Source organism: Geotrypetes seraphini, chromosome 2, assembly GCF_902459505.1.
Source record: "Geotrypetes seraphini chromosome 2, aGeoSer1.1, whole genome shotgun sequence".
NCBI lineage: Eukaryota > Metazoa > Chordata > Amphibia > Gymnophiona > Dermophiidae > Geotrypetes > Geotrypetes seraphini.
The window spans coordinates 85,363,235-85,389,919 of NC_047085.1; the positions used below are offsets into that span (position 1 = coordinate 85,363,235).

General features: G+C 40.4%; 1 protein-coding gene across 1 annotated transcript in view; it reads right to left on the reverse strand.

Annotated features, from left to right (window-relative positions):
- Positions 1-2,040: 2,040 nt before the first annotated feature.
- Positions 2,041-26,685, reverse strand: part of LOC117355308 (carbonic anhydrase 2-like) — a 59,358-nt gene continuing 34,713 nt past the window's right edge. The window contains exons 5-8 of the mRNA XM_033933655.1: positions 24,303-24,395; positions 22,695-22,757; positions 16,001-16,156; positions 2,041-2,860 (exon numbers count right to left, since the gene is read on the reverse strand). Of these exons, the coding sequence (XP_033789546.1) occupies positions 2,741-2,860; positions 16,001-16,156; positions 22,695-22,757; positions 24,303-24,395 (432 nt within the window). The 3' untranslated portion in view covers positions 2,041-2,740. The remainder of the gene's footprint in view (positions 2,861-16,000; positions 16,157-22,694; positions 22,758-24,302; positions 24,396-26,685) is intronic.

Below are 26,685 nucleotides of genomic sequence, written 5' to 3' on the forward strand. Positions count from 1 at the left end.
AGACTCGGAAAAAGCTGAATTGTTAAACGAATACTTCTGTTCGGACTTCACCCGCAGGCGCCGGGTTCCGGCCCTCAGCTACAGAAAAAGGATGGCTCAGTGGACCCGTTTAGTAATTTCAAGTTTACAACAAGCAGTGTCTACTGTGAACTGACTAAACTCAAGGTTAACAAAGCAATGGGGCCAGACAACCTACACCCCAGGGTGCTCAGGGAGTTAGGGGACGTCCTGGCGGAACCACTATCCGCTCTCTTCAATCTCTCCCTTAGTACAGGTAGAGTCCCGTTGGACTGGAAAACGGCTAACGTCATTCCACTCCACAAAAAAGGTTGCAGAACAGAGGCTGAGAACTACAGACCAGTGAGTCTCACATCTATAGTGAGCAAACTAATGGAAACCCTAATCAAACACCAATTAGATAAGATCCTGGATGAGGAGAATCTACGGGATCCCCGTCAACATGGATTTACCAAGGGGAAATCCTGCCAATCCAACTTGATCAGCTTCTTTGACTGGGTGACGGGGAAGCTTGATATTGGAGAGTCCTTGGACATTGTATACTTGGATTTCAGCAAAGCATTTGATAGTGTCCCACACCGCAGGTTGTTGTGCAAAATGAGTTCTATGGGATTAGGTGACACTTTGACAAAATGGGTTGGGGACTGGCTTGGTGGTAGGCTTCAGAGGGTGGTGGTGAACGGCACCCCCTCCGTAATGACGGCAGTGATCAGCGGGGTGCCACAGGACTCGGTCTTAGGCCCGATCCTTTTCAATATCTTTATAAGGGACTTGGCTGAGGGGCTTCGTGGTAAAATAACGTTATTCGCCGATGACGCCAAACTGTGTAATATAACAAGCAAGAGCACAACGGACAATATGAAACAAGACCTACTCCTATTGGAGCAATGGTCAAAGACCTGGCAACTGAGTTTTAATGCCAAGAAATGCAAAGTCATGCACCTTGGCAGTCAAAATCCATGCGAGACTTACACCCTAAATGGCGAGATCCTAGCAAGGACGGTTGCAGAACGGGACCTAGGGGTGATCATCAGTGAAGACATGAAGACTGCTAATCAAGTGGAGCGGGCTTCATCTAAGGCTAGGCAGATCATAGGATGTATACGTAGGAGTTTCATCAGCCGTAAGCCTGAAGTCATTATGCCGTTGTATAGATCTATGGTGAGGCCCCATCTGGAATATTGCGTGCAATTCTGGAGGCCTCATTATCGCAAGGATGTACTGAGGCTTGAGTCGGTCCAGCGAATGGCCACCCGGATGGTCTCGGGACTCAAGGATCTCCCGTACGAGGAACGGCTGGACAAATTACGGCTATACTCACTCGAGGAACGCAGAGAGAGGGGAGACATGATCGAGACGTTAAAATACCTCACGGGCCGTATCGAGGTAGAAGAAGATATCTTCTTCTTCAGGGGTCCGACGGCAACAAGAGGACATCCATGGAAAATCAGGGGGGGGGGGGGAAATTGCATGGCGACACCAGGAAATACTTTTTCACCAAAAGAGTGGTTGATCGCTGGAATAGACTTCCACTTCAGGTGATCGAGGCAAGCAGCGTGCCTGATTTTAAGAAGAAATGGGATCGTCACATGGGATCTCTGCACAGAGTTAAATAGGGGAGGGTTATTAGGGTGGGCAGACTAGATGGGCCGCGGCCCTTATCTGCCGTCTTTTTCTATGTTTCTATGTTATGCGATTTATAAGTACGATATTATGTTATGTTATGTTACTGGTAGGCGCCTTTTATAGAATCAGGGCTACACTGCATATATAAGGTAGCTCTTTACAAGTGATACAATTTTAATTTAAAAACAGCTTTTGCTGGGCTATAAACAATCTTTCTGACAAGTGTTTTAATTGTTCTTTTAAGTATTTTGAAGTTTATTTTGACTTATTTCTTATGCTCATATTAACTTCATGTCCTCCACATGAACGTATATGCTATTTTGTAAGTTGTCTAGAGTTATTTTGATAGACAAGGTTATAAATGGTTACAATACAATAAATGACAGAAAACAATAGCAGAGTTATTATTGCTGTTTTTACTAGAGAAAGTATTGAAAATATATTTAAAATTTTTTACAACCTAGATGACATTTCATTTATAAGTTACATGGTTACAATTATTGCACAAAAATGACAGCAAATTACACAGATATTATTTAGGACTGCAATTCAAAATTAACTAGCGTTAATCCATTCTCTTTATATATATATATATATATATATATATATATATATATATATATATATAAATTTTTTAAGACCATAAATTTAAAACTAAATTGATAAAAAATAATTTACGGCCTAGTTTCTTATCATCTGCCTTCATCATTTCATGTTCTATATTTATACATATATCATGATTCTAAGTTCACATTTTTAAATTATTATTTTTCTCTTAAAAGTACGAAAAGCTTCACATTTCAAAGACAATTAGTTGCGTGCGTGACAATTTGTGGTGACAGTAAAGACCTTGTTGACCCTACACTTAAAAATGATCCATGGAAGTGTTGTGCTTTTGACAGAGCAATTTATTTCAAGTGCTGAAGAGAGGTTTGGTGTGCTTTCACATTAAAGGTACTTTGTCTGCCTTTCATACTGCATTACTTAGAGCAGAAGAGAATACATTTCCAGCAGGAGACTAGACAGGTGAAATGTGTTTTACGGAAGAGTTTTTTCACTTGAAAACAGCAATGCTAAAGTTGAATCAGAACAGATGTTAACGAAATGAGGCTTTCACTTTGCGACCCTTCAGGGGCTGAGGTGGGCGATAGTTGTCCTGCATGTGACAAGGAGTCTCGCTGTCACTGCTGAAGAAAAGGCTGCGCAGCTTTATCATCTAAACAAGAGCAGAAACAGTCATGAGTGGAGTGTAGTCTAATGAGTTGAGAACCAGAGAGACTAGTCATTCAGATCCTACCACTATTCAATGTGTAATTAAATGATGGAATTCATTGCCAGAGAATATGGTGAAAGCAGTTAGCTTAGCAAGGTTTAGAAAGGTGTGAATAACTTCCTAAAAGAGAAGTCCATAAGCCATTATTAATATGAATGTGAGACAATCCACGGCTTTTTCCTAGGAAAAGCAACATTTTTATTTATTTATTGAAACTTATAGCCTGCCTAAAACCTAAGTAGGTTACAAAATACATACATAAAATTCAAAGTAAACTCATATCAAAACATAAGAATTACTCATCTTGCATCTACTGCTTCCTATTAAATAGTACTCCTCATCAATTTAAAAAAGCTTCTACAAATAGAGATGTCTTTAAAAGCTTTTTAAAGTGCTGTATGTTGTCCATCATCCTTAGCTGTCCAACTACGAAGGGGCCGCTGAAAAGTTCTCAGCTCAACCAAGAAGAGAAAGATGCAGTTTACAAGTTATTCCACACTTTTCTTAATACTTTTTTGTTTCAACAATATGAAATGAAAAAAGTGTCAAGAAAAGTGTGGAATAACTTGTAGGTTTCATGGCTCCACACTATTCTCTTCTTGGTTGGGCTGAGAACCTTTCAGCAGCCCCTCATAAGTTGTTCCACAATTTCACCCCAGCCACCGAAATGGCTTTAGCTCTGGTATCAGTATGTTTCAATTTTTTCAATCAATCTATTGATAAACGCATCACCACCTCAAATCTTAATGTGTGTTGTGGATAATATCATGTCATAACTTGTGATAAGTACCAAGGCACTCCATTATGAACAGCCTCAAAAGTCAACACCAATACCTTAAATACAATTCTACACTTAATGGATATAAAATCTGTTCTACTTTTTAGGATCTTGTCAGGTACTTGTGACCTGGGTTGGACATCGTTGGAAACAGGATACTAGGCTTGATGGACCTGGTCTGAGCCAATCAGTGCCTTAGGCCCCTCCCAGTGCATGCTGGTGATGCACTAGGAGGAGCCTAAGGCACTGAATGGCTCAGTCTAGGGAAGGGGACTTAGGCACCTGAGCCAATCAGGACCTGGTAAAAAGACCCCCTGGATTGTAAGCCCTTTGGTGACAGGAAAATACCTAATGTATCAGAATATCACTGGCCTTAAACTACTGACAAAAGTTTGAGCTGAATCCAATTCCCTTCCATGACTTTTCAGAAAATAAAGACCAAATTGGCATAAGAATGTGTGTAAAGTGCACTCCATGTGGGGTAATTTTATAAAGTATTTTCTGCATGTGAAGCATGTTTAACACACAGAAAATGACTCTTGAAATGGCACAGCAGTGTATGTATGTACAAGACTGTGTGCCAGAGACAGCAAGCATCCTTTTATGTGGATTTTACATCAGCATTCCTCAGGGAGTCGTTTGGAGGAGCAGGGGTGCAGTTAAAATGTAGGCACTTTGGCCCAGATACTCTGACATCATTGTCAGCAGCTGCGTCAAAAAGCAGCTGCCGATCACATGTCAATCACGCAACGGCGACGGTTAGAGAATCGCACCTCCAGCAAAGATAGGCGCTGGAAATGTAGGCCAGGGTTTTCTAGGCCTACATTTCCGGAGCCTGCCTTTGATGTGAATCATGCCTCCTTAGGTGCTTTATGGCGCCTAATGCCACTTCTGGCATTACCCACGCCTACGGTGGCATTAGGCACTGTAAAACACCTATGGAGGCGCAATTCCAGTGCTCATTTTTTAGGCACAAGTAGGTGCCTAGAAAATCAGTGAAAAGTGTTGTTTAAACAACATTTTTCATCGAGCTTGCATGCCTACCAGCACCTAAGAAACCAATGCCATTGGTTAGAGAATCCAGCACCTAAGAAACCCTTGCTATTGGTTAGAGAATCCGGGCCTTACTTTATAAAATACACAAGTAGTGGCCTTAGAGCAGACATGAATTTGTTCAAGAATTACAAAATTAAATTTCTTGGGGTTCCCAGTTCAATTTTGGGTCTTCATATTTCTATTTCTAGTCTCTTGTTCTGTTTTGTGTGTGAAGAAGTCAACTCGTTTAAAGTTGTTTTATGTGTGGTAGTAACGGCAGGTAGGGAAATCGGGGGAGGTGAGAGGCAGGGAGGAGAGAGATCTGGGGACCCCTCCTTAATTTCTGCCCTGAGCCCCAGCATGTCTAAAACCGGCCCTGACTGAGGTACAAACTTTTTCCGAATTAATATATGTAATACATAACTACATATGTAAATATATAATCTGTCAGGTAGGCATTTTCAACAACAGACAAACTTATACATATAGCAACTGTAAAGGGCACAGAGGCCTGAATTCTATAAACAACGCTGTTGTTGGGGGCTGCCTTAAAAACAGTCAATGACCATGTGTCAATTAAGCGATGGCGCCGTTTATAGAATTAGAACTAAGTCCAAATAGATGCTGGCACTGTCATCTCGATATAGGGACACTGGATCTTCTATTGTTCTATTGTCCTTTGATACTCAGTTTTTGGAGATCTGTATGGGGACATATTACTCTGATTCTGGAGACTGTGGTTCCGCTGTCATATGAAGCGGTATTATGTGGGATGCTGTTATCTGCTACATCTCCAGTAGACAGGCATAAAAACAGGCTTTTGGGTATAATGACTGGGGTGGCCATTCAAATGATTATGAAAAACTGGAAGAATTGTGACCGAATTCCACTTTTTGGTGGAATTCGATATGCTTGTGTTATCGTTACGAGAAAATGATGTCTGAACAATGGTTTAATCTGACGTGGGGCCAAATGACCAATTTTATTAATTCTAATTGAATGGTTTTTCCCTTTACTTTTGGTTATACTTTTTACACCCAGGGAAGGGGGCTGTTGGGAGGGAGGAGGATAATGTATAGGGACTGGTTTATTTATGAGTTGTTAGTACTATTGTATTGGTATCTTGAATATATTGAAATCAGGGGGGGAGGGGGTGAAAATCATTCTTATGTATTTCACTGATGAATATAAGTGCTGTTTTTTCAGGTAACTTGTTATGCAATTTTTGTATGCACTGTTTTTAGAATGAAAATCAATAAAGATATGTAAAGAAAAAGAATTGCAGCTTTGGAAAAGGTAAGCGCTGGAAATGTAGGCCAGGGTTTTCAAGGCCTACATTTCAGGAGTCTACCTTTTATATGAATTGCACATATGGAGGCGCTTTACGACACCTAACATCACTTCTGGCGTTAGCCGCACCTACAGTGGAGTTAGGCATTGTAAAGCACCTCTGCAGGTGCAATACAGGTGCCAATTTTGAAAGCACTGATAGGAGCCGACATTTTTCCTTTTTAAAATGCTTTTTTATTGTTTATGAACGGTGTTTTCAACAAAATTAGGTGCCTAACTTAACGTGCTGTTTATAGAATATAGGCCAGTGTCCTCTATTGAATACTAGCCTAGCATGAATTTCAAACCTAACTTTGGTTGCCAGAATTTATATATGCCAATACCTGTTGTAAATGTTGGTGCCCAATTTATAGCAGTTGGAAACGCATTTTATAGCTTTGCGCCTAACTTCTGGGAACGCCTCCTGTTCCGCCATGTTCCTCCCATCATTTTGCACTATAATATTTAGGCTCTGATGTTATAGAATAACGTCCAGGGGCAGTGGCGTAGCGAGGGTGAGAGGTGCCTGAGGCGGTGGCGCCCTTCACCACCCTCTTCTCCAGCCCCCCTGCTCCTTCCATTGCCTCCCTGCCATGTGAGCGCGCCCCTTCCCTTGTACCTCTTTAATTCTCCCAGCATGAGCATTGCCAACTCGCTGCCCATGTTGGTGTAGACTCTCCCTCCGACGTCACTTCTTAGGTGAGGGACCTGGAAGTGACATCAGAGAAAGAGCTGAGGCTGATGCAAGCAGCAGGTTGGAGTTGCTGCTTCTGCTGGTGAAGAGCTAGAGGTATGTTGGGGTGAAATGAAGGTACGTGCGCAGCGGGGGTGAAGCGGGTGAAGGGGGGAGTGGAGAGAAAGATGGGTGCCGGCACCGCCAATAAGATGGTACCCGGGTCGGACCACCCCCTACCCACCCCCTTACTTTGCTACGACAGATGTGCATTCAACTACAAATTGTTGCCAATTAACATCAATTATAGACTGTTGAGGGCTCATTAATTAATAACTTTGCACGCAGATCTGTCCTAGGCACCCATACTTGAGCATCCAACTTTGGGTGACCTATTTGGAATCCAAGGGTGAATGTGCTTCTGTTTACTCATATGGGGGAGGGGGGAAAATTCAATAAATGACACCAAAAATCCAGTGCTGAAAAACTTGAGCACTAAACACTATTCTATAGAGGGAGCGCACCCTTTATAGAACAGTGTTTGGTGCAGATCCCAAGCTTAACCTATGGGCGCTGTATCTATGCCTGCTAAAAACAAGTGTAAATGCTGGCACCTAACTTAGGTACACTTTGGGAGAATTCTATAAATCCATGTGCAACTTTCTGGAATGCCTCCACACAAAACCCCTGGCCATGTTCCTTTTCAGATACGCACGATTGAAGTTGGGTGACATGCTTTATAGAACAATGCACAGCGAGATTTTTAAGACTGCTAATTCATATCAATCATTAGGGGTCCTTTTATTAAGGCACACTAACCGATCTAGCGCGCGCTAAAGATTAGCGCGCACTGAATGCTAAGGCGCTCCAAGAATATAATGGATGCCTTAGCATTTAGCACGTGCTAATCTTTAGCGTGCGCTAAATCGATTAGTGCACACTAAATCATTTAGCGTGCCTTAATAAAAGGACCCCTTAGTTATTAAAATCCAATTATTGATTTTTCCAAGTTTATTGCCCAATTTATTTGCATGCACATCTTGGATGTGCACACAAAGTTGGGTGCAATACTATATATACAGTAGAAGCCAAAGGATGGATGGTATTTCTTTAAAGGAGCACTTATTTAGATATTGCGATTATATCAAACATTAAATAAACTTGAAACCTATGCTATAAAGGAAAGTCGGCACTATGCTCCCTCTAAGCGGAACATGTGAGCAATCACTCATACATTTCACATGGTCGCTACATGGTGGCTCAGAAAATTGCTGACCTGACTTTCAAACAAAATTAATCTACAAAAAAATTAATTAAATAAACTAAATCATATATGTGATGTTTTCCTGTGCTATATTCAAAAATACATTGCTTATTACTGGGATCAAAAAATGTTGGTTTTTACAACTTCTCGCTCACGAGAAAAAATATTTGCACAAACTCGGCCACTCAGCACCTACGTTTCTATAAAGAATCCTAGTGTAGAAATGTGAAAATACCTGGATAAATTAGGCACAACCATTTACAACAGCCACAGAGCTGATGTAAGTGCTTGCACCTAGAGTGCGGAAAAGTATGCATAAATTATATTACTTTATAAATTGCATGCATAACTGTCCACTTCACCCACGTGCATGCCCATTTCCAAATTACACACCACTGCATTTAAAAACCATCAACACCATCTTCTAGAATACTGCACAGCTGCAATACTGACATTTACATATGAGTGTGCACTCATATGCCTATATGTATATGCCAGTATCCTGGACACTTATGCATGTTCTTGGTGTTTAAATGTTGGTGTCTACTTTATAGAATTTTGCTTTACCTAGAGGAAAGGAGGTACACAAGAGATTACATTACATTACATTAGTGATTTTTATTCCGCTGTTACCTTGCGGTTCAAAGCGGATTACAGAAGAGCATTTCTGGACATGTCCAGAGGTGTTACAGTGTAGGGCAGGTTGCTTCAGAGGATTGAAATGTTTTATACGGTGTTAGTTAGTCTTCATGGATCTCTTGAATAGCAGGGTTTTTATTTCTTTTCTGAAAGTTTTGTAGTCTGGGGTCACTATTAGTAGATTGGAGAGTTGGTGGTCTAGTTTTGCTGCCTGTGTAGCTCGAAGGCCATCATACAGTTTTTTCCATTTGATATCTCTGATTGGAGGGTATATGAATGGTATCTGGGTTCTCCTGTGTCTGGTTGTAGTAGTTTGGATTAGGCGGTTGTTCAAGTAGGCTGGGCTGTCACCATTTATAGATTTAAATAATAGACAGTAAAATTTAAATAGTATTCTTACTTGAATTGGGAGCCAGTGTGAGTCGAGGTATGCCTTGGTGATGTGGTCATGTTTTCTTAGTGAATAGATTAGTCTCAGGGCTGTGTTTTGTACTGTTTGTAGTTGTTTTATCATTGTTGTGGGGCAGGGGAGATAGAGGATGTTGCAGTAGTCGAGGAGACCTAGGACTAGGGACTGGACCATGAGCAGGAATTGTTTTCTGTCGAATAATTTTTGAACTTGCCTTAGGTTTCTCATGACCACGAATGATTTCTGCATTGTTTTGTTGATTTGTGGTTGCATGGTGCAGCATCTGTCTATCATCATTCCCATAAGTTTTAGAGTGGGTTGAATGGGGTATATGATTGAGTTTATTACTAGGTTTGTTACGGTTGGGGTTTTATTTTTTTTGAGAAGTATGAATTTTGTCTTGTTTGGGTTCAGTTTTAATTTCTGTTCTTTCTTCCATGTTGCCACTGTTTCTAGAGTTCTGTGTAGTGTGTCTGTCAGGGTGGGCATTGGCTGATCAAAAGGAAAGAGAATGGTGATGTCATCTGCATAGCTATAGGAGATTAAGCCTATTTTGTCTAGGCAGGTGCCTTGGGATGCAATGTAGAGATTGAAGTGTTGGGGATAATGGTTGGACCATGGTTCTGATTTTTCTTTGTTTGTCTTTACTCTGTAGGTCCTGGATTGTAGGAATCCTTGAAACCATGTGTATACTTTGCCTGTGATTCCTATTGTATCTAGTATTTGTAGTAGGATGTTGTTGTCTACCAGGCCAAATGCTGCGGTGAGATCTAGTTGTATAATCAGCATTTTTTTTTGCCTGTGTTGTCTAGCTGTGTCCATAAGGGAGCCTAGTAGTGTCTCAGTCCTGAAGTTGGTTCTGAATCCAGACTATATAGGGTGGAGCAAATTGTGGTTTTCTAGGTAGTTGGTGAGGAGTTTAGCTATGAAGCCTTCCATTAGCTTGACATATAGTGGAATTGAGGCTATGGGTCTGTAGTTGGATGGTTGATCTGGTGCTCCTTTTGGGTCTTTCAAGATCGGGGTGACGATGATTTCGGAGAGGTCTTGTGGGAAAAGGCCATCTGTGAGCATGGTTTGTATCTATTGCATGAGGAGAGTGTGGAATTTTAGGCTGGAGGTTTTTAATAAGTATGAAGGGCATTGGTTGAGGTCGCAAGCTGTGTGGCTGTATTTTTTATAGAGTTTGTTAAGGTCGGACTATTGTATTGTGGAGAAGTGGGACCAGGTTCTATCTGCTGCATCTGATTCTTTTTCTGTGGGGGGCATTGTGATCTCTTCTAGGTGGGTTGGGGTTGCTGCAAAGTTTGTCTTGGCAGTTGTAATTTTTGTTTTTAAAGTATTCAGCTAAAAGGGTGGCTGAAGGGGGAGGGTTGTCGTTTTTGGCTAGGTAGGGTTTGATGTTTGTGAGTTCTTTTAGTAATTGGAATAGTTTTTTTGTGTCTTGGGCCTCTATGCCTATTTGGTTTGTGTAGTATGCCTTTCTTTTTTCATTTAGTTTGTATTGTTGGTTTAGTTTTTTCCATGCTGCTCTTGTGTGTTCATGGTTACTCTTTCTCCATTTTCTTTCTAGCCGTCTACATTGTCTTTTGAGTAGGAGTAGTTCATTGTCGAACCATTTGTCTAATCGTCTGCTGATTCTGGTTTTTGTTTGTATTGGGGCTAAGTCGTCTAGGGATAGTTGTACTTATATTGCACCATTGTGAAATGAAGTCTTTAGGGTCACATTCTTGGATTTGGAGGGGTTGATATATGCATGTGATTTGTAGGTTAAGCTTTGGGATTTTGGTTTGGTTTTGCCTTTGGCCCAGTTGATATTAAAGGTGTATGTGTAATATGATTCAAACATTCAAATACTTAAAAGGTATTAACGTAGAACAAAATCTTTTCCAGAGAAAAGAAAATGGTAAAACCAGAGAACATAATTTGAGATTGAGGGGTGGTAGACTCAAGAGCAATGTAAGGAAATTGTTCTTTATGGAGAGGGTGGTGGATGTATGGAATGCGCTCCCGAGGGAGGTGGTGGAGAAGAAAACAGTGACAGAGTTCAAAAAAGCATGGGATGAACACAGAGGATCTCGAATCAGAAAAAATTAAGGCCAGTACTGGGCAGACTTGCACGGTCTATGTCCTTATATTGTTGTTTGGTTGAGGATGGGCTGGGAAGGCTTCGATGGCTGAGATGGTTTAGATGGACTGGAGTGAGCTTTGATGGAGACTTCAATAGATGGAACCCAAGCATAGAACCGGGAAGAGCTTTAGGTTCTGGTTCAGCAATAGCTAAGAAGAAAGAAAATGTAAATGAAGCCAGTAATTTAAAGAATGGGTAGGGTTGGGCAGACTGGATGGACCATTCGGGTCTTTATCTGTCGTCATCTACTATGTTACTATGTTACCTGCAGAAATACTTCTGAAAATTATTGACGGGGGGGAGGAGGAGTAAATTTCTAATTGCATGCTTGGTTAAAATTTATGTGCACATAGCATGACAGCCTGATTTTTAGAGCCAAAGTACACATGTTACTTCCACATTGAAAAGTACCTCAAGGAAACTATTCAGGAACATTTATACTGGCATACTGCCATGTTCAAATCTTCAGCATTAAATTTATGTGCATGCTTTTACATGTCCCAAAGTGTGAGAGTAAATGCATACACTTCTCAGCCCCTTTCCCGGCAACACCCTCATGCATTCTAGGTAAACTTATACACTCGTTTATCTATACAGTTGACAGTTGACAAGAAATTTCATCAAAGTCCCTGTGAGTAAAGCGCCATTTCACTTGCAGCAATGATTCTGGAAGTGAATTTGCCTATGTACAATACCAGTTTAAACCTTGGGGGGTCATAATCCTTTCAGTTTACAGGCAGGTATACAGAATCATCATCCTTGACGGCATGAGAATAAGAAGTAGTTTTAAGAGAATTTCTTGCACACAGAATTTAAGGGCCGTTTGCGAAGCACATTTTCACTGTTAGTACAGCAAGTTAATAGTTAGGATGCCCTAATTACCATGTTAAACAGCCAATGCAGAACACACAATATTAGGTAGGGGAATAGGAAGGACTGTGCCTTATACCTAAGGTGAAAATCGTTACTGTGCATTGAGTGCTAATGTGACAGATAATGCAGAGCAGTTAACACTAACTGAAGAGGTATAACTAACTGTATTGTGGGTTCTGCTGTACAGTTTTAGGTCCAGATTCAGTAAATGGTACCCAAAGTCAGGTGCCATAAGAACATAAGAATAGAAGAGCTGCATTTTGATTACAATTTTTAATTGTGATTAATCACACAAGTAAAGGTGTATTTATTTATTTCCCACCACAGTTCCATGTGACTATGGACAAGTCACTTAACCCTACAAAATAAGTACTCATATGTAATATGTAAACCACTTTGACTGTAGCCACAGAAAGGCAGTATATCAACTCCCCCTTCCCTTCCATACAGGACTGGTAATCTCCTTCCCTCCCCTCTCACCCCTAGATCACCAACTTAGCCATAGATTTTACTGGTGGCCCCCTCCATTTATGCTCATGGGTCACTCCTCTCTCTCTATCCATAATTTGGTATCTACTTGCACCCCCCCCCAGGGCCTACCATAAAGATAGTCTTTTGTTATCCCCAGCAATGTTGCACATATACTATCTGTGGCCTGCTCCAAAGCTTTCCCTCTGACCCATCCAACCTTTTCTGACATCACTTCCAGTTTCTGCAAGGGCAGAAGCAGTCAGAGGGAAAGCTTCAGACCAGGCTGCAGGTAGCAAATATGCAATACTGCCACTGCCACTGAGCAATGGAGGACCAACCCACGCTGCTCCTTGTGACCCTGGGCAAGTCACTTAATCCCCCCATTGCCCCAGGTACATTAGATAGATTGTGAGCCCGCCAGAACAGACAGGGAAAAATGTTTGAGTACCTGAATAAATTCATGTAAACCTTTCTGGGCTCCCTTGGGAGAACGATATAGAAAAATGAATAAATAAATGGGGAGCTGTTGATGTTGAATTGTGGATGGGGGGAAAGATGGATCATGCCCAATTAATTAATGCATTAATCACAGTGAATAACTTGCAGCCTTAAAGAATAAAACTTAAACAAATATCACCCAAAGTGGTTCAAAAAATGCTATACTACCATAGATATCATATACCACTTATACATAAAAGGTGCACCCTACAGATATTTCCACGATATCTTTCCTATATCTCATAATAAATCTTCAGGGAAAGGTCTCAGAATCAGAGACTATGCGTAGTCCTATCATGGACTAGACTGTCAGCGTAGTGTTGTAGCTCCCTGCTCCAGTCATAGGCCAAAACCCCAATTATATAGCTTAATTTTTTTGAAAGCAATTTTTTAAATTTTAAACTTTTTGTAAATCAATTTTATCAAATATAACTACAATTTAAAACTTATTGTTAGTTAGTTCACAGTGCATAACCCCTCAGGTTAAAAAAGTAGTTGGCAGCAAATTACTTATCTTAAGGCATTTTCAGTGTTGTCAATTTTATCGTTCCATGCCTCCAGCTTGTATAAAGCTGATATAGTGCCTGTGCCTGTGCCTTTTTTAACCTGAGGGGTTGCCTTAGCTGCCTATGGGAGGGTATTCGCTCTATTGGACGCACCCTTATTTCCACCCCCTTTTTGGGGTTGGAGAAAGTGCATCTTATGGAGCGAAAAATATGTATATCATTTAGTTACTAGTCACCAAGAGCAGGCACAGCAGGGATAAGATTGTGGCAACAGTGGAGGAAGGGGTGTTTGAATTATTTCCAATTCATCAGTGTGTATCTGTGCATGTGAGCATCTGAGTTTTGTTTGTGTGTCTGGGGGCAGTGGTGTAGTGAGGGTGAGAGATGCCCCTCCCCCCCCGCTCCTTCCCCGCCCCCCCACAGTACGCACACACCCCTTCCCTCTGTACCTCTTTTAGCTTCCCCAACGTAAGCTGCAGCATTAACTTGCTGCCCGCGTCAGCTTTCCCTATGACATCGTTTCCTAGGTGCAGGACCTGGAAGTGACATCAGAGGAGATCCGATGCTGACACGAGCAGCAGGTTGGAGTTGCTGCTGTTGCAAGCCAGAAATAGAGGCACTGGGGGAAGAAGTGAAGTTGTACATGTGGCGGGAGAAGGAGCGGGTGGGGAAGGGAGAGGAGCAGAGATGCTGGGGCCCTTACCAAGACAGCGCCTTCCCTCCCCCCTTACCAAGACCACCCCCTGCCCCCACCCCCATACTATATCACTGTCTGGGGGGGTATTTTTGAACTCAATGTGTCTTTTCACTGTTTTTCTCCCCACACAGTTTTTTTTTCTTTTCTGTTAAATTTTAACTGAAACAGCAGATATCACCCAAAACAGTTAGAAATACCCTTATCTGCTTTATTTTAACACTTACCACATGGTAAAATCCTCTGCAGTAACTGTAGGGCACAGTCCCCCTCCCATTCATGCCCCAACATGGTGTCTTCTGCATTTGTTGTTTAACGTTGAAATTAGCACTTACTAGTGGTTAACTGTTTGTGTGGGCCTGCGCTGTTAGCGCAAGGTAATCCCTACTTTAAATAGATAATACAGTTTAATAAATAGGGACCAAAATGTCTTCTCCAAGATACCTGCTTCCCAAATGGCCACAAGGCAGACTTTGTTTAAAGAAGGCCAAAAATATTAGGAGGGAGACCTACAGTCCTTTCTTCAGGTGGAGGCTCACATCATAAAACCTGTAAATCTAAACACGTCCCCTTTCTGTCCGACCCTTTAGTTTGGTTTTCTTTGTAATAAGTTTCATTTGGGGCATGGAAACACCATGCTCCCTTTCTACTTACCTATCATGCCTTTAGGGTCACCTTTAAAACATTTAGTCACAGATTCTGTACACGGCGCCTGAATCAGCCGGCGCATAGAAAAATGGCTTTAGCCATGGGTCAATAACACTTAGGCACAATTTATAGAATCACACCTAGCAGCGCCTATGTAAAAACGTATGTGCTGGAACTGTAGGCCAGGGTTTTAAAGGCCTACATTTCAGGCACCTACGTTTTTGGGAAAAATCACACTTAGTGGTGTCTAAGTCACGCTCCATCCATAAAAAAAACGCCCACTGAGGCGTTAGGCACTGCTAAGCGCCATGTGATAGGCACCTATATTTTATAGAATTAGGTAGGCGCCTATCGCCCAATTCAATTTTTTTTTCCAACTAGTGAAGCCAGTTTAAGGGATTTTGCCAATTATGTTAAATGCCTAAAAGGCACCAAACTTTAGGCGCCCTTTAGAGAATTTGGCCCTCAGTGCTAAAGGCTTCAGAGTTCAGACCCAAACTTTGCACTGCAGCATGATCATTTAACTGGCAGTTTCAAAGCAAAGGTCTCATGTCTACTAATCAGTTAACAATGGCTAACGCCCTTAAATACTGCTGCAAGGAATTTGGTAACTATAGCAACTCACTGACGCTTAATGGCGAAAATGTACCTATTTACAAAGCATTGTCTAATGACAGGTTTGTCAGGTCAGAAAAGTCCTCACCAGAATTTCTGAAAGAATCACTGTTACAGCAAACTTTTAACACTGTTTTTAAACCAATGGCATAAATGGTCTGTCATGCTAGTACAAATGAACGTCCTTCTAAAAATACAGTGAACCTAAACTTTGGCCTCTTCTGGTTGCATTGGTAAATAAGACAAAGAGAAATCCAACAGTTCTGCAGTGGAGAGCAAACGACTAAACAAAAAAAGGGAAAACTGCAGAGATGTTGTATGTGATTCAGGAACTTTACTGAAGACACAAAACTATTGTTTTCCACAATGTGGTTCTCAATGTTAAAAACCACACTGTGGAAAGCAATGGTTTTGGGTCTTCAATAAAGTTCCTGAATCACATACAACATCTCTGCAGTTTTCCCTTTTTTTTTTTTTTTTTTAGTGCATTGGTAAATAAAAATAAACTTTGAAAAAGTACCTGCTCACAGCTGACACTTATGGGCTCCTTGAGAACATTCCAGATGACACACTCAAGAAGAGGAGGCGTAGTCAGAGATCCCTCATAGGTCCAGAAGTCCAAGGACGCAGGAAGCAGACCCGAAGGATCAAAGTTTGTAAAAGGAGCTTTTTTACCCTAAAATACATGACAAGAGTTTTAACTTGATAGCACCTGCAGGAAAGTCAGCAGAGGTGTATACGGTAATAGAAGCATAGGGCAAAGTTTCAGATGTCAGCGCAGAGTAGACAAATTAGGAACCTGCCTAACAGTGAAAACCTGTTCCTTTTTCACTTGCAGTCACTGTAGCTATTGCATTAGTAAAACGGAAATGCACACGCTTAAGTTCAACAGAGACATATATATAGCCACAGTGATTCAATTTTAAAGGCTGTGTCTTGCACAATCTCTCACATATAATCTGACAATTTTATTGTTAAATTTTAAACATCTCCCTATTTCTCAGCACCCTGGGAGAAGCCATATTTGTAATATATGTATGAAATCATCAGGGAGTTTATAACCCAGTTGATCAATCAGTTCCGTTGAGAGTAAGGTAATTTATAATTCATTTTCTAATATCTCCAAAAACTCACTGGAATTGAGAGATCAGAAAAAAAAAAACCAACAACTCCTAACATTAGTAATTGATACAGAGTGGATAAACCCTGGGAACTATTACATATTACAAAGATGGCAGGCCTTTCTTTTAAATTATCAGTATCTACAGCTTATGTTATTTCTGTCTTTAATTTTTCTCTCCGTTTCACATTCCTGACTCATTCTCCAAAATATCCATGCTTACAGCTCCTAGTTTCTCTCTCTCTCTCTCTCTCATTATCAGCTGTAACCATAGATGATTACTGATCTTTTCTGCTGCTGCCTCCCTTGCCTGGAATGACTTTCACCAACTTCTTCTCTTCCTCCAAAGTTTCATAACTTCTGCTGACTGTACTTGGCGTTCTGAAGTTGTATTGGACATCGGATAATGGGAAGCTTAGTCAATCTTTTGTTTTCAAGCTTGTAGAGATCTGGAATGAGCTCCCTGACTCCATTAGGATTATAGGTCAGCTGCAATTATTTCGTAAGACCCTGAAAACTTTGTTGTTCTCGCAATCCTTAAATGGTTTAATCACAGTTTCAACAAAATGATAATACTATAGCTCTTCCTCTTTCATGCTTCTCTCTCCATGTACTCTAGTCTTAATTATATGTGAACTGAGTCGAGCTCCAGTGGGAGATGACCTGGTATACAAACCGAAGATTAGATTAGATTAGTTTCATAGTATGAATCACTAAACAGCAAACAGTATCATACTGTAACACCTTCCTATCGACTTCTACGCTGGCTGCCGATGGAGGCACGTGTGAAATTCAAGTTTGGATGTTTTTGCTTTAAGGTACTATATGGTTTAGCCCCTAAATATATAACAGACCTTTTCTCTTTCACATCCAAAAGACATAAGAGAAGCTCACATCCGAACTTTGTTTCTCCACTGGTTAGAGGTTGTAAATTTAAAAGACACCATCAACATCTTTTCTCACATCAGGCAGAATTATGGGGTAAAGATCTGGAACAACTTCTCACGCCTACTACTTATGGGGAATTTAGGAAATCCCTAAAAACATATCTGTTCTTGAAGTATTTAGGTAACTGACCTATACAATTCTAGTCCACAACAACTGATCTTCAGAACTGTTAATCACTAACTCCTAACTTTGTTAATTCCACTCAGTCTGTAGCATCTTCTAATCACTGTAAACCGCATAGAACTTCACGGTCCTGCGGTATATAAACTGTTATTATTATTATTATTATACTGCAAACTATTTTTAACCCTCACATCCATAATTCTAGGCAGGGTAAAAACCAATATACGACATACTCTGTCACAGGAGCCAACTTTTTAAAAAGATTGAGCATTCCAAATCCAATGGAAATTACCTCTTCCTGCAAACAGTCAAGGAATCTGTTCAGTTTGGGAGGTGCTTAATCACCCGCAAAACAACCACAGACAATAAAAAAAGCAATAAAATAAGCATACTTCCAGTAAACATCATACAGTAGAAATCCTCAAACAGCTATTGCAGCCTCACCACCTGACCGTCTCTGCAAACCTAAAGCCACGTGTTGCTTGAGAAAAAAATTCCTACAAAGAGATTACAGGCTAAAGCCATGCTAAAACCAAACATTTTGCGGGTATAACAGGTTAGAGGAAAATGACTTCATATTAATATTAATACTGCATTCTATTTAATTGTATTTTAATATGATTGCAAACAAAGCGTTGTAGTACACATTTGCTTGAAAGATTCTAAAGAACTATAGTATAAAACTGCAGTCCTGGCTTGGAAGCACATCCTAGTGCAGAGGTCTCAAAGTACCTCCTTGAGGGTCGCAATCCAGTCGGGTTTTCAGGATTTCCCCAATGAATATGCATGAGATCTATGTGCATGCACTACTTTCACTGCATATTCATTGGGGAAATCCTGAAAACCCGACTGGATTGCGACCCTCAAGGAGGGACTTTGAGATCCCTGTCCTAGTGGGATATCTGGGGGTGATATTAGCTACAACCTCCCAGACATAAGGTTGGTTGGCAATAAATTGTTCTTGGGGTTACGGTCTGGAAAGGCTACAGTGACCAACATGAGTAGATGTTCAGACAACAGTACTGCACTAGCAATGGAAGCTATTTATTTATTTATTTATATAGGGGGCTGATATTCAGCAGGACTTGTCTAGACAGGAGGTATTCTTACCCAGAGAAGTTCCGCTGAACGGGTGCATATTTGGATTTTCAGATAACCCCACTAACCCCCCTCTTTTACTAAGGTGCGCTAATTGAATTAGCGCGCGCTAAACGCTAATGCATCCATATACTAACATGTACGCGTTAGCGTTTAGCTGCGCTAATCGGTTAGCGCATCTTAGTATAAGAGGGCCTAAATATCCAGTCAGAATACCTCAGCACTACCCAGGGCTGGGCTGCTCAGGGGGGTGGAGCTTGGGACAGATAGGAATTATCTGGTAAGCAGTGGCGTAGCGAGAATGAGAGGCACCTGGGGTGGTGTCACCCTCCCCCACCATTGTTTTCACCACTTCCGCTCCTTTCCTGATCCCCCCTGCTGCGTACGCCTCCTTCTCTTCCCCCATACCTCTAGTTAAAGTTGTTGCTCGCGGCGGTCAACCACGGTGCTCCTTGCGACCCCGTTGGCTTTCCCGCCGATGTCACTTCCTATGTGCCTCGCCCAGAAGTGACGTCAGCAGGAGAGCCAGCACATGCCCCCCCCACCCTTACGCCATTGCTGGCAAGGCATAACCATCAAAATATGCACCTTTATTAGGCATGAACAATTATACCTCCTAAAGAGCTGCTATTAAATATGTACTCCAGTGATACATGCATAGCTTATGGATTTCTATAAGCTACACCTACAAATGTGATTCCTGCCCAGATTTAACCCACACTATCTGTTAAAATATGTACTTTGAAGCATTTAGGCAGACATTTTGCATATATGCATGCATACGTGTACATATATGTTCATATATGCCACTACTCTAATGAAATACTCATGTCATTGGCATGTAACAGAACACATGCCTTACAAAATTGCCCGTTCTCCCTATGGATGATCTCACAAGTTTTTCAAGTGGATAGATTTAATTACCCAGATGATAACACATACATGAATTCTTCATCCAACATCCGAGTCTCACTCCATTTGATTTAGCTCAATTCTTATTCATAAAATTTTATATGACTCTATAGATTTGTAAATATACATCTGACGGGAAATGTACTCCTCACTGGCCTTAATTCATCTCTTCTTTTTATATGTATACTATTTATTATTTTTATAATTCTTAAAACTCTTTTGAAATCTTTTAACCATTCATCTTAGGTATCAAAAATATAAATATTTAATATATTTCAAAAGAGTTATAAAAATTATAAAAAATAATAAATAGTATACATATAAAAAGAAGAGATGAATTAAGGCCAGTGAGGAGTACATTACACAGCAATTCCCATCAGATATATATTTATTATCAAGGGCGGAGGGGATGTTTCTGAGGCCTTTTTTCTTATATAAAGACATATATTTACACATCTATAGAGTCATATAAAATTTTATGGATAAGAATTGACCTAAATCAAATGGAGTGAGTCTTGGATGTTGGAGAAAGATTACAGAATTGCCCTGCACATGGTTAGACATGCAAAAATAGAGCTGACAGGTGTGAACTAGAGAGATTCTGTATGCTTCTGTACCAAGGATGAGAGAGTAGTGACAAAATGACAAAAACCTGTCTTGGATAAGGAGAGCTATCTTCCAAGTGGACATGCTCTATGGCTGGCAACTGGGGCATATTGTTAGACAGTGTGAACATAGGATTAACTGGGCAGACTGAATGACCCAACTGGTCTTTTTTTGCCCTTTCACCTAATGCCTATTGGCCAAGGCAAAAGCCCTGTTTTAAAGAGAGTTCATTGAGAGATACTTTATATCATAGTCATGTCAATGACTTCAGAGAAAATGTCTGCTTCAAAAACTACACAGAAAAATACAGCCTAGCTCAGATAAGAGAGATAGAGAGAGATTTATATTATATACTAGCTGATGCCCCGGCGTTGCACGGGTATTTAATTATAGCAATAACACTGTAAATGGATTCAAAAAAAGATACTTTATAGTGGTGAAATAAATTATTTTTTTACAGCTTTATAAAAAGTACAATATTCAAATAATAATGTGAAATATTACTAACACAAAACTTGATTATAAACAACATTTTTAGTTTCACCTCCAGGAGCAAGAACATATACATTCTTGGGTGAACCCAACCTTGAGCAAGCAACAGAGTTGTCCATGGGAAAAACAGGGGGATCTTAAATCCACTCCACAGTATGTAATAGTCTGTCCTTGTGATTTGTTGATTGTGATAGAGAATGCAAGTCTCACTGGAATTTGCAATCTCTTAAACTGAAAAGGAAGATCTGTTGGAATAAGTGGTATTGCGGGATAAATACGGTTTCACCTTGTCCCTTTCCGGTTAAGATAGTCGCTTCAATTACATTGGACAGTAACCTCTTTACACAAAGCCTTGTGCCATTGCAAAGTTTTGGTGGGTCAAGGTTGCTAAGTAAAATAACTGGAGATCCCACAGCTTTTTACATTTTTTCCATTGACATGAATGGGTGAAATATGATTTTATGTTTGTAGCTCCGCCCACGTGTGCAGGTGGGCCGCGAGACCCCCAGAACATATCACCCCAGGTAGTGAGGGATCTGCATATCAAGTTTCGTTCAAATCGGTCCCACAGCTTTTTACATTTTTCATATTGACTTGAATGGGTGAAATCTGATTTTCTGTTTGTAGCTCCGCCCATGTGTGCAGGTGGGCCGCGAGACCCCCAGAACATATCATCCCAGGTAGTGAGGGATCTGTATACCAAGTTTCGTTCAAATCGGTCCCACAGCTTTGTAAATTTTTTCCATTGACTTGAATGGGTGAAATCTGATTTTCTGTTTGTAGCTCCGCCCACGTGTGCAGGTGGGCCGCGAGACCCCCAGAACATATCACCCCAGGTAGTGAGGGATCTGCATACCAAGTTTCGTTCAAATCGGTCCCACAGCTTTTTACATTTTTTCCATTGACGTGAATGGGTGAAATCTGATTTTCTGTTTGTAGCTCCGCCCACGTGTGCAGGTGGGCCGCGAGACCCCCAGAACATATCACCCCAGGTAGTGAGGGATCTGCATACCAAGTTTCGTTCAAATAGGTCCCACAGCTTTTTACATTTTTTCCATTGACTTGAATGGGTGAAATCAGATTTTCTGTTTGTAGCTCCGCCCACGTGTGCAGGTGGGCCGCGAGACCCACAGAACATATCACCCCAGGTAGTGAGGGATCAGCATACCAAGTTTCGTTCAAATCGGGCAAGCCGTTTTTACGTTGGCAGCTTTTTACATTTTTTCCATTGACATGAATGGGTGAAATCTGATGTTCTGTTTGTAGCTCCGCCCACGTGTGCAGGTGGGCCGCGAGACCCCCAGAACATATCATCCCAGGTAGTGAGGGATCTGCATACCAAGTTTCGTTCAAATCGGTCAAGCCGTTTTTGCGTGATCGCGGCACATACACACATACACACACACATACACACATACATTCCTCCGATTATATATATATAGATATATATACAGTAAAACCTTGGATTGCAAGTAATTTGGTTTGCAAGTGTTTTGCAAGACAAGCAAAACATTTGATTAAATTTTAACTTGATAAACAAGCAAGGTCTTGAAATACAAGTACCTACAGTATACACACGTCACATCATCACAACTGAGCCTATGGTTCTTCTTTAACTGACGCTGCAGGACTGTAGTGACTGTTCTAAATGAGCGAGGTCTTGCAATACAAGTACGTATAAAGTTTTGGGTTGTGGAACAAATTGTCTGAGTTTCCATTATTTCCTATGGGGAAATTTGCTTCAATATACGAGTGCTTTGGATTACAAGCATGCTTCTGGAACAAATTATGCTCGCAAACCAAGGTTTTACTCTATATTACATATATAGGAAACAAGTGCAATGCAATTCACTAAATAAAATCTAGCTAAATATATGAATTTGCTTTGTCTCTATCTTACTTATTTTGGTATTACCTTTGTTTGGATAGAGTCCAGGGCATCAATAATTTTCTGAAGCTGTGGACTGGCTTGTCCTACCTGTTAAAAGGAAAAGGAGGTTGACACCCACCTCTTTGCACTCTGAAGACAAAGAATATTTCAAATGATACACAAATGGAAGTTGCCATCTGTAAAATGACTCTTATAAAGACATAAAGTAATACAACCCTGTGGTATATTATATAAATACAGAAATAGTAACAAAATACCACTCTATCGGACCATACACATCAGTATTGCAAAACATTTTTTTCTCTACATACAGGCATCCTATACGGCCTCAGAAATGGAGCCTACACATAGCAACACAGTCATAAACCGGAAAAATCTGCGTAGTTCAGATGCTCCTGCTCCAATCATTGGCCTTTAGATCAAATTTTTAAGGTATTCTCTTTTTATAATTGCTAATGCTTAATTCAATGAACCCCACACCATTCAGTGCTGAAAAAATACTTCCAAGTATAATAATACTATTTCACGTGCTCTGTATCAAATGCTGTGTGCAGTGTCCAGATTTGAAAAACTCGACCAAAAACTTATCTTATTAGTTGAGTATTCTTCACTGTCGAAGTCTTAACAGTAAAATTTCAATAATAATAATAAAAATGCTGCCATTCAAATGCCCTATTAAGGCCCTTGGGCCACAGTGTATCTAATCTATTAATCCAGCGCTGTTCTTTTTGAGCAAGATAGCGAAATCTTAATAGGCCTTAATAGGGCATTTGAATGGCAGCATTTTTATTAATAGACAGTCTTTCTGAGGTGGAACGTGCATTTGCCACGTTTGGGTGATGTCAGTACGTTGCGACGTCATCAGCCTATAAAAAGCTGTTGTCGCCATTTTAGCACTGTTTGAAAAGCTTTGACTGAGTACACTAATGTGAGTGTTGGATTATTTAAACTTTTAAACTAATTTTTTGAGTTTTTGAATGAGAATGTGTTAATGTTTGTATTTTTTTCAGTTAGGATGTGTGTGTGAATGTTCCGGTGGCCCTGACGCAGCGGATGTATGCTATTCCCGCGAAACGCTGGCCGCGTTGGTGAACGGACATGTTTTGAAATTTTACTGTTAAGACTTCGACAGTGAAGAATACTCAACTAATAAGATAAGTTTTTGGTCGAGTTTTTCAAATCTGGACACTGCACACAGCATTTGATACAGAGCACGTGAAATAGTATTATTATACTTGGAAGTATTTTTTCAGCACTGAATGGTGTGGGGTTCATTGAATTAAGCATTAGCAATTATAAAAAGAGAATACCTTAAAAATTTGATCTAAAGGCCAATGATTGGAGCAGGAGCATCTGAACTACGCAGATTTTTCCGGTTTATGACTGTGTTGCTATGCGTAGGCTCCATTTCTGAGGCCGTATAGGATGCCTGTATGTAGAGAAAATTTTTTTTTGCAATACTGATGTGTATGGTCCGATAGAGTGGTATTTTGTTACTATTCTTATAAAGACATGCCACAAATCTGTCCCAGAACTGAACACAGCACTTCATATCACCTCACCTTGAGATTGCGGGCCGTGAGAAAATAAAACCAATGAAAAAAGCATAGGAGGATGTAAGCTTTCACTAACCTTCAGGAAAACCCCAACAACGGCCAGTCCATCGCATTTCTTTGCAGCATCATCAAAACTGCCATACTTTGTATTCCAGTGTACCAAGTGAAGCTGCAACCAAAAGAAAAGACTGAAGGTATGCAATCCGTGCACATCACCTACTAACCCATTTCATTTATCTTTTTTTTTTTTTTTTATCATAAAAGCCTATACAAACATATTCATCAGAACAAAAAACAGAAGAATTTCTTTCAACTTAGGCTTCAATAGGGGCATTTTCAGTGACACTTAAATTGGATAGTCCCACTGAAATTGCCCACTTAATGCTCAAGCTGAAAATGGCTATTTTTGTGATATTCTGGGTCTAGAGTCAGCACTTGGAGGGTTAAGTGGCAACTATTATCATGTCACTGGCTAAGACAGCCTCATAAACAGAACCACATAAAACTCCGTTTGATTTTATGTGGTTCTTCATAGTTGGTTAAGTGCCGAATATCACAGTTAACTAGCTATATTTATTTCTGGGTTTATTTCTGCAGCTGAATATCAGGCCCCCCGTTCTTAATTTCTGTCCATTTTTTTTTTTTTTTTAAAGTTGCATTAACCTGAGCTCAGTCAGTGTTCAGATCACTATTGAGCAAATAATCAGACAGTTTTAAACGCAGTCACGGCATCTTAAAAAAAAAAAAAAAGAAGATCTGTTTATTCACTGGTGCTATCCGGAAAGGCAATGGTGCTGAAAATTGTAGAAAGTGTTCACTGATGGTAACTATACTGTACATTTCTGCCAGCTGAATATCAGGCCTTCAGTTCTTAATTTCTGTCCAATTTTTTCTTTTTAAATATCATCAGTCTCAGCTCGGTCAGTGTTCAGATCACTGTTGAGCTAATAATCAGACAGTAGAGCGCTTTTTCTTTTTAAATGCAGTCATGGCATCTTAAAAAATCAAATCAAATCTGTATATTCACTGGTGCTATCTGGGAAGGCAATGGTGCTGAAAATTGTGGAATGTGTTTACTGATGGTTACTATTACATATATTATTGCTATTCTACTGCTATACCTATAATTAAGTAGTTTAGTTTTCAATGTGTTTGTTGCAGGCCTAAATTAAATGTGCAGTTTCATAAGTAAGCACCTTGTTAAAAGCCTACTCTACAACAGCATCTAGGTGCACAAATCTCATTTCACAAATGTAATCTGGCATCTGTGTGTCTTGCACTTAAAGCAGCCTTAAAGCACTTAAATCAGCCTTAGTGTAACTGTGGGAGCCTAAATCTAGGAGCAGAGGAGATAGTCACTGCATCTCAAAACATATTACAGAATTAGAAAAGATACAGAGAAGAACAATGGAAATTATAAAAGAGATAGGACTTCTTCCTTATGAGGAAAGGCTAAAGTGGGCTAGGGCTCTTCGGGCTTAGAGAAGGGACAGCTCAGGGGTGATATGATACAGGTCTATAAAATACTGAGTGGAGTGGAATGGGTAGATATGAATTGCTTGTTTACTCTTTCCAAAAATACTAGGATTAGGAGGCATGCGCTGAAGCTTCTAAATTGTAGATTTAAAACAAACCAGAGAAAATATTTCTTCACTCTAACTCTGAAATTCATTGCCAGAGAATGTGATGAAAGCAGTTATCTTAGTAGGGTTTAAAAAAGGATTGGATAATTTTCTAAAACAAATCAATAAGCCATTATTAAGATGGACTTGGGGAAATCCACTGCTTAATCCTAGGATAAGCATAAAATCTGTTTTACTCTTTGGGATCTTGTCAGGTAATTGTGAGCTGGGTTTGCCACTGCTGAAAACAGAGTACTGCGCTTGAAGGACCTTTGGTCTGTCCCAGTATGTCAACTTTTATGTTCTTATGGTTACTGCAATGGGCAAACTGAGCATAAATGATAAATACAATACAGGATAACTGTTTCCCTGTCAAAAGAACAACATAATCAATGATGGAAATGACATCTCAAAATAACTCAAAACTAGGGTTACCATATAGTTCCAGAAAAAGGAGGACCGATTGAGAAACCTGGATTTTACTTCCATTGCTTTCAATGGAAGTAAAACCCAGATGTCTCAATTCGTCCTCCTTTTTCTGGAGCCATATAGTTACCCTACTCAGATTGCACAAAATATCTGGCACGGAGCGATGGAACAGCCTAGTGGTTAGAGCTCCAAGCTGTTAACCAGTGAAGGTCAATTCAAATCTCATGGCTGCTCCTTGTGATCATGGGTAAGTCACTTAAACCTCCACTGCTTCAGGCACAAACACAGTGGCCCTTTCACTAAGCAGAGTTAGGGGGCTAACATGTGCCTAACTAAGCAAAAATGTTCTAATGTGGGACACACTAAAGCAGGGGTGTCCAACCTGTAGCCCAAGGGCCGCAGGTGGCC